This window comes from Lupinus angustifolius, unplaced genomic scaffold (genome assembly GCF_001865875.1).
Source record: "Lupinus angustifolius cultivar Tanjil unplaced genomic scaffold, LupAngTanjil_v1.0 Scaffold_170_4, whole genome shotgun sequence".
Classification (NCBI taxonomy): domain Eukaryota; kingdom Viridiplantae; phylum Streptophyta; class Magnoliopsida; order Fabales; family Fabaceae; genus Lupinus; species Lupinus angustifolius.
Window position 1 is genome coordinate 2,384 of NW_017726372.1, and position 9,307 is coordinate 11,690.

General features: G+C 36.7%; 1 protein-coding gene across 1 annotated transcript; it reads left to right on the forward strand.

Annotated features, from left to right (window-relative positions):
• Positions 1-1,019: 1,019 nt before the first annotated feature.
• LOC109340423 lies at positions 1,020-1,655 on the forward strand. Its single transcript, XM_019578112.1, has one exon. The coding sequence runs from the start codon at positions 1,020-1,022 to the stop codon at positions 1,653-1,655; it is 636 nt and encodes a 211-aa protein (XP_019433657.1).
• Positions 1,656-9,307: the final 7,652 nt, after the last annotated feature.

Genomic DNA, 9,307 nt, shown 5'->3' on the forward strand with positions numbered 1-9,307 from the left:
AACTTTCTAAAAATAGAAGTTCCTAACTAACACAAACTAACTCTTTAAGAAGTAGAATTAACTCTAACACAACTCTGAACCATTTTCATTTTCAACTCAAATATGACTCGTCCTATTATTTTATTTTCCACCTTTTTTATCCTTCTTCAACTTCTAGTTGCCACAAGTAGGCTTTTCTTCTTGCTGCACACCATTTTGACTTGATTCCACTATCTTCTAAATTAAAGAATAACAGTTATCTCCAATGCGGTCTCAAAAGTTTTGACATATTTGTATTATGCTACATAACCAACATGCATTATTTAATATCTATTTGTTTAAATTTGGTTTTGGTTCATATAATTTTTCGATATGGTAAAAAAATTAAATTAGTTTCCGAAGTTTTTAGTGATTTTTTATTAATTGTAAATGAATATTGTCACATTCATATGTTATCCAGTAGTGTTGTGACCGTGTTTGTTTATATTTGATTAGCAAGGAAAACACCTAATCCAACTACTTAATCTTATAAACTAAAAATATATATTTAACTTTAAAGGATATAAAACTTAATCATGCATGTTTTGCACACAACAAAAATTAATCATTTTTTAAGATCACAAAAAAGAAATCATATTTAAATTTTATTTATTTATATGTTCTAACCTACAACTAACATAACTTGGTCATCTTTTCATTATGGGTTATAGTTATTCTATACTTTTTAATTATGTTATTATTTTTGTGGCATAAGTGTTAGAAATCAAGTAACTCAAGGATTAGTTAGTAGTTGCTATAATTAGAAGGTAGTTATGGTTGTTATTCTAAGTATGGAAAGTGTATAAAGAACGCATTTAGTAATGCATTGAAGACAAGGACATTACATTTCTTCCATCCAATTTCTCTCTAAAACTCTTCCTCACTAAAGCAGTCATTCTCTTCACTCTCTTCTTATGTTCTTCTATGGTTTCATTGCTCTAACAATTGGTACCAAGAGCCTAGCAACAAGATCAAAAATTTTCTCAATTCCGCTACAAAGAATGGCACAGTCAACTGGAAATTTTGCAACAAATTTACCCGTTCTTGATGGATCGAATTGGGTAAGGTGGTGCATCCAAATGAAAGTCATCTTTGGCTATCAAGATGTGGCTGAAATTGTCGAAGATGGATTCCCAATTTTGGAAGAAGGAGCAACCGAAACTGAGAAGACTGAGTACAAGCAAAGTAAAAGAAAAGATTACAAGGCATTGTGTCTTATTCATCAAGCTGTAGATAATGCACATTTTGAGAAGATTGTAGGTTCTACAACTTCTAAGGAAGCTTGGGAGGTTCTTGAGAAGCAATATGCTGGTGTTGCTCAATTGAAGAAGATAAGGTTACAAACCATGATGAGGCAGTATGAGCTTATGCAAATGGATAAAGGTGAGAAAATATATGAGTTCTTCACTAGGATAATCACTCAAACTAATGCTATGAAATCCTATGGAGAAAAGATTGAAGATGCCACAATAGTAGAAAAGATTCTGAGAATAGTGACACCAAGATTCGATCATACAGTTGTAGCTATTGAGGAATCAGGAAAGGTTGAAAAGATGAAAGTTGAGGAGCTGCAGGGGTCCCTTGAGGCCCATGAACAAAGATTGAATGAAAGAGGTGCAAAAAAACACACTCATTAAGCTCTGTAGGCCCAAACAACAAGAAGAGGAAACTCTTTTGAAAGAACCTTCAACAAGAATCGAGGAAAACTCTTTGAACATAGAGTGAGTTCAAGAAAAGGGTCACAAACTAGCAATGCTACCACATCTGATCATACAGAATCATTTAATAAGAGAGGAATGAAACAAGCTAAGAATTGGAAGAAAAAAGGTTGACAAAAAAAGGATTAGGTGCTATAATTGTGATATGATTGGACACTTCTCTTCTGAGTGTCAAGCACTTAATAAGAATCATCAATATGGAAGACAAGAATCAGAAGCAAATCTTGTGAAGGAAGATGATGAGGACTTGGGTGATATTGTTGTTCAGTTAATGATGACAACAAGCAGTATGAATGGAGGCAGTGACATTTGGTACCTAGACTCAGGGTGCTCAAATCATATGACAAGAAATAGAGAATGGTTGGTGAACTTTGATCCAAAAAAAAGGAGTAAGGTTAAGTTTGCAGATCACAAAGTAATCACAGTTGAAGGAACAGGTGATGTCCTTGTGATCATGGCAAATGGTAGGAAAACATATATTAGTGATGTATTGTTTGTCCATGATATGAAGACTAATCTGATTAGCATTGGTCAATTGCATGAAAATGGACTAACTATGAAGCTTCTGAATGGATTCATGACAATCTATGATAACATGAATAGAAAGATCCTGAAGGCACCACTAACTAGCAATAGAACTTTTCAAGTCAAGTTAGGTGCAGGGAATGCTCAATGTCTAAATGTATTGGCCAAGAAGGATGAAACTTGGCTATGGCATTTGAGATATGGACACCTCAACTTCAGAGATCTTGGGCTACTAAAGACAAAAGGAATGGTGACTGGCTTGCCCGAAATCAAGGTACAACAACCTGATTGTGAAAGTTGCATAGCAGGTAAACAAACCAGAACCCCTTTCAACAATCACACACAAGCTAGAGCATTGGATTTATTACATGTGGTGTACTCAGATGTATGTGGACCAATGGAGGTATCTATATTAGGAGGAAACAAGTATTTTGTCTCCTTTGTAGATGAGTTCAGCAGGAAGATATGGATATATCTCATTAAAGCAAAAAGTGAGGTGTTTGCCAATATGGTAAGATTCAAAGTAATAGCAGAAAGACAATTTGAAAAACAGATCAAAATCTTCAGGACTGATGGAGGAGGAGAATTCACATCAAGAGAGGTTGAGAAATTATGTGAAGATAATGACACGATTCATTAAGTCACCTCTCCTTACACTCCACAACACAATGGGCCAACTGAAAGAAGAAACAAAACAGTGATGAACATGGTTAGATGTATGCTCAAGTGCAAAGGTCTACCTCACAATCTTTGGGGTGAAGCAGTCACAACAACAACTTATGTTCTCAATAGATGTCCAACACAAAGTCTCAATCACATGGTACCTGAGGAAGTATGGACAGGAAAGAAACCATCAATCAAGCATCTAAAAGTGTTTGGTTCAGTATGCTATAGACATATACCAGATCAAACCAGAAGGAAGTTGGATGATAAGAGTGAACTAATGGTATTTGTTGGCTACAATCCAACTGGATCATACAAACTTCTCAACCCTGTGACAAAACAAATAATCTTCAGTAGGGATGTTAAGTTTGATGAGATGAGCTCATGGAAAGATCTACTCAGTAAGATTGAGAACAAGGAATCAATGATTCAAGTTGCTATAGAAGAAGATCATGAAAGTACACAGGCAACATATCTCATCACAAGATCAGAAACTATTGAATGTAGACCTATAACGACAAGGAACAGACCAACAAGACTTAGTGCATTTGAGATGCTCACAGATGATGCAGTCATAGAAGAAGGTGACTTAATTCACTTTGCACTCATGGCTGAAGCTGAACCAATTACTTTCAATGAAGCCATCAAAGAAGATGTTTGCGTCAAGGCAATGAAGGAAGAGATCAAGGCTATTGAAAAAAATAACACATGAGAATTGGATGACTTACTTGAAGATAAGACTCCTATAGCAGTAAAATGGGTGTATAAGGTCAAATATAGACCTGGTGGGAGCATCTCCAAACACAAAACTAGGCTAGTGGCAAAGGGATATATGCAAAGAGAAGGGTATGACTATTCAGAAGTATTTGCACCTATTTCCAGGTTTGAGACAGTAAGGCTAATTGTAGCCTTAACAAGCATGAAAAGTTGGAGATTATGGTAGCTTGATGTCAAGAGTGCCTTTCTGAATGAGCCTATTTAAGAAGTGGTCTACATCACACAACCTCCTGGATTTGAGATAGCAGGAAATGAAGCCAAGGTACTAAGGCTAATGAGAGCATTGTATGGATTGAAAGAAGCTCCTCGAGCCTGGAACAAGAGAATTGATTCTTTTCTACTATATATTGGCTTCATCAAGTGCACAGTTGAACACGGAGTCTATGTGAATGTGACAACCATAAATGAAGTGATTCTACTATGCCTTTGTGTGGATGATCTTGTCATAACAGGAAGTTGTGAGAATGAAATCTTGAAGCTGAAGGGAGAACTAAAGTCTGAATTCGAAATGACAGACTTAGGTGAATGGACTTATTTCTTGGGAATTGAATTCCTAAAAACAGACAAGGGGATTATTATGTATCAAAAGAGATACATCACAGAGGTTCTAGAAAGGTTCAAAATGCAGAATTATAACCCTGTGATGATACCATCTGAAGGAAGTGTGAAACAAGATGAATCAACTACTCAGAAATCAGTAGATGCAACACTCTTCAGGCAAATGGTAGGATGTCTCAGGTTTGTGTGTCATAGCATACCTGAGCTAGCCTATAGTGCAGGAGTAATAAATAGATATATGGCCATTCCCAACCAAGAACACATGACAACAACCAAGAAAATCACGAGGTACTTAAAGGGGACTCTTAGCTATGGTATCTTGTTTCCTAATCAGAGAAAAGAAGATAAACTACAACTTGTTGGATACTCTTATTATGACTGGTGTGGAGACAAGGAGGATAGGAGAAGCACATCAGGGTATACCTTCTTCATTTATGGTGCTTCAATCTCATGGAGTTCCAAGAAGCAATAAGTGGTGGCACTCTCCACATGTGAAGCAGAGTATATTGCAGCCTGCAATGCTGCTTGTCAAGGCTTATGGCTAACTTCTCTACTGGCAGAATTAAAGTGTGGAGAAGGCATGAAGATTGAGTTAAGGGTTGATAACAAAATAACCCATAAACTTAGCCAAGAATCCAGTTAGCCATGGAAGGAGTAAGCATATTGAGACTAGATATCATTTCTTGAGAGATCAAGTTGGCAAGATGAATATACATTGGATGATATTAAGGGCGTAAACTCTTATTTTTGCATGCATAGAATTTTCAAGGAACCTAACCTTAAATTTTCAATTGAAAATCAGAGGAGACTAAATCATAATATGAAAGAAGTGGTTAGGAAAGAAGTAATGAAACTTTTAGATATTGGGGTAATATACCATATATCTGATAGTGAATGGGTGAGTCCAGTTCACGTGGTTCCGAAAAAAGGAGGATTGACTATTGTGAAAAATGAATTAATACCAACTAGAACAGTCAAAGATTTGAGAATGTGCATTGATTATAGAAAATTAAACATAGCCACTAGGAAAGATCACTTCCCTCTCTTATTCATTGATCAAATGCTTGAAAGGCTTGCTACACATGAATATTTCTGCTGTTTAAAAGGGTACTCGGGATTTCTTCAAATCCCTATTCCCCCTAAAGACTAACAGAAAACTACTTTTACATGATCTTATGACACCTTTGCCTATAGGAGAATTCCTTTTGGGCTATGTAATGCCATAGCCACTTTCCAAAGATGCATGATTGCAATATTTTCTAATTTTATAGAAAACATAATGGAAGTTTTTATGGATGATTTTTTCTGTTTATGGATTTTCATTTGATGACTGTTTAACAAACTTGACAAAAATATTGTAGAGATGTGAGGAAGTGAATCTTGTATTAAATTGGGGAAAATGTCACTTCATTGTACGTGAGGGTATTATATTGGAGCATTTAATTTCAGGAAAATGGATAGAGGTGAACATGGCAAAAATTGTAGTAATAGAAAATATGTCACCACTAATTAACATAAAAGGTATTAGGAGTTTCTTAGGCCATGCCAGATTTTATCTCAGATTCATGAAATATTTTTCAAAAATTATGAAACCCATTTCTAACCTTTTAATGAAAGGTGCTGCATTTGATTTATTGCAGCTTGTCTAGAATCGTTTTGCATGTTGAAGGAGGTATTGGTCACTACACCAAATTGCAATCACCACACTGGAATCTTTCATTTGAAGTGATGTGTGATGCTAGTGACTATATCGTGGGAGCAGTGTTGGGCCAAAAGAAGTACAAGAAGATGCACGTCATCTATTATGCAAGAAAAACACTTTATGGAGCTCAAGCCAACTATGCCACTAGAGAAGCTAAGCCACGACTCATTCGACGGATTCTCCTTTTGCAAGATTTTGATCTGGAGATTGTTGATAGAAAGGGGATAGATAATATAGTTACAAATCACTTATCTCGACTTGAACATCCAAGTGGAGGGGAAGAGGACATACCTATTGATGATTCCTTTCCTGATGAGCAACTTCGTCTCCTCGATAATGTACAAGCACCTTGGTATGCAAACTTTGTAAACTATTTGGTCAGCAAGATTCTTCCACCTGAAATGTCATCGCACCAGAAAAAGAAATTCTTCTCAAATCTGAAGAAGTATATATGGGATGATCCTTACCTCTACCGCCTTTATGCTTATGGTATGTATAGAAGATGTGTTCTAGAAGAAGAAGTATCAAACATCATGAGTTGTTACCACTCTGCCTCTTATGGAGGTCATGATAGTACTTCAAAAACAATAGCAAAAGTATTCCAATGTGGCTTATTTTGACCACACATATTCAGAGATGCAAGGAGTTTTTTTTTCTCATATGTGATTCTTGCCAAAGGGTGGGGAACATATCAAAAAGGCATGAAATGTCAATGAACCCTATCCTTGAGGTGGAGAAATTTGATGTATGGGGAGTTGACTGTATGAGACATTTCCCTACTTTAAACAACAACAAATATATCTTGGTGGCAGTCGATTAAGTTTCTAAGTGGGTGGAGGAAATTTCATCTCCACACAATGATGCTAAAATGGTCATCAAACTGTTTACCAAGATCATATTTCCATGGTTTGGGGTCCCAAGACTGGTTATTAGTGATGGAGGCTCACACTTCATTGAAAGATATTTTGAAAACCTCTTGAAGAAGTATGGTATTTCTAATCGGGTTGGTACCCCTTAGCACCCTCAAACTATTGGTCAAGTGGAAGTGTCAAATTGTGAGATTAAGAGCATATTGGACAAGACAATATCTAGGAGCGGGAAAGATTGGTCCTCTAAGCTTGATGATGCTTTATGGGCTTACCGTACTGCATATAAAACACGTATTGGTATGTCACCATTCATATTGATTTATGGTAAGCCCTGCCACCTTCCAGTGGAACTAGAGCATAAGGTATATTAGGCAGTCAAATTGCTAAACTTTGACCTGAAAGTTGCTTAAGAAAAGAGGAAATTCGAACTATAGGAGTTGGAAGAACTGCGGTTAGATGCTTTTGAGAATGCCCACACTTACAAAGAAATAACCAAAAGATGGAATGACAAACACATACTCCCCAGAGAATTTCATGTTGGGGAACTAGTTCTTCTATTCAACTCCAGGTTGAGACTCTTTCCAGGGAAACTAAAATCTAGATGGTCAGGCCCGTTCAAAGTCACCAAGGTCTACCCTTATGGAATGAGGAAAGGGGAAACTTCAAGGGGAGTGGTCAACATTTGAAGCATTATCCAGCAGATGAGCGACTAGAGAAACAAATATACATAGCCCTCTTAGATCCTACATGACCTCCAAGGATCAATCGTCAAGCTAATGACGTTGAACGAGCGCTTTATGGGAGGCAACCCACGCTGAAGATTAATTATTCTGTTTAGTTCATTAAATTTTAAGTGTGTTTGTGTCGGCTTTAGTGTCTCCCTGAGTTTGGAGCCTTTGTAGGGGATATATATAGTGTCGGCCACAAAAAAATCAAAACCTCTAAGAAAACAAAAACAAAAAACAAAAAATTACATGGAAAAGTGTTAACACGACAATGCCTATTAGCTGTTCCATTCAAATAGGATATTTGCATTAAGTCCATCTAGGACATATGGGTTATTTGGGACCTTCTTTCTCTTCTTTTGCAGGTACTTCCACTATATAACGCCCCAAAAATTACTTCTAAAAAACTTTGCGGAAAAATGGGTAATTTTTTTTTGAATTGGTGATATAAAATTGTTTCCCTTTAAAAACCTTCCTTTTCCAGGACATCACTTTAACTAAGTCGAATGCGGAAAATCCACTTATCATTATCGAATGATAACTTAACCCGATTCACAATTTCCTGAATAACATAATGCATATAATTAGTTAAGTCATAATTAGTTCATACAAACTAGGTAAACAAAGGCGGAAACCTATATTGCCACTAGCATATACAAACTCAAAAAGAAACACAGCCCCCACCCAAAAACAAAGGGGCATCGACGAGCCCACAAGCTGACTCAAAAGATTCCAAGAATGCTGGACCCCTCACTCGGGTCCTCCTCCTCTTCCGAGTCAGACACGAGGTTGATCACCTCCACCGAGCTCTCTACATTTACGAGCTCAACAACCTCGTCCTCCTCCTCCTCTTCCTCCACTTCATTATGTAACACCGCAAATTTTACGATTTTGAATTATAAGATTTTAGTAATATTGTTATTAATTATACTTTCGAAAATGAATTTCTGGGAATTTTCAGTAAAGAATTAGACGAAACTCTAGTTGAGTTTTAGTCTTGTAATACTATTTCCAATTTGGTGGTAAATTTTCATGACTTTCGGAGACAGTCGGTTTTGGACCGTTGTTGGGGCCGAATCTCACCCGGTACAGCTCAAAAAGTGGTTTTTGAGTTCCGTAACTCGGAATCGAATTACGATCGCGCCGTTGGCTTCGTAATTTCATTTCGAATCAATGTAGACCCTGAGTACACCCATACCTATTTTCTAAATATTTTTCACTCGGAATGCCGAAATTCTAATTTCTAATCAGATATTGAAATCGGGGGGTTTATCATACCCGATCGATTATTGGCCGATAATACTCGGGCATGTTTATCGCACGTGTCCGTGAGGTGATCATTTCACATTGGGATGTGAAATTTGACTTCCATAAAGCAAATCTCACATCACTTTCACCAATATCTCATGAGCTCATCATTAGCCACCCTATGAGATTTTTAATGATTGCCTAGAGGGAAATCTGATTTCCCTCTCTCCTTAAACCCTCACACTTCACACTTCACTCTCACACTCTCTCCTTTTCAAAATTTGCCAAGAGGAGGTAAATCCTCTCTTCATCTTTTTCTCTCATTTCTCCTTGTTTCTTCCATCTTCAATCCTTGATCTCTCAACATTCAACCAATGGATGTTGATGATATTTAAGTATGTTGTTCATGAGTATGTCAAGAACATATTCAACCGTTGAAATTTTCTAAAACACTTTCTAACTCATTTTCTCTTCAAAACCGAAAATGATGTGGTTCTTGAACTC

Excerpts from the sequence above, each read along its gene's own strand:
- LOC109340423 (XM_019578112.1), top strand. The coding sequence starts at position 1,020 with ATGGCACAGTCAACTGGAAATTTTGCAACAAATTTACCCGTTCTTGAT.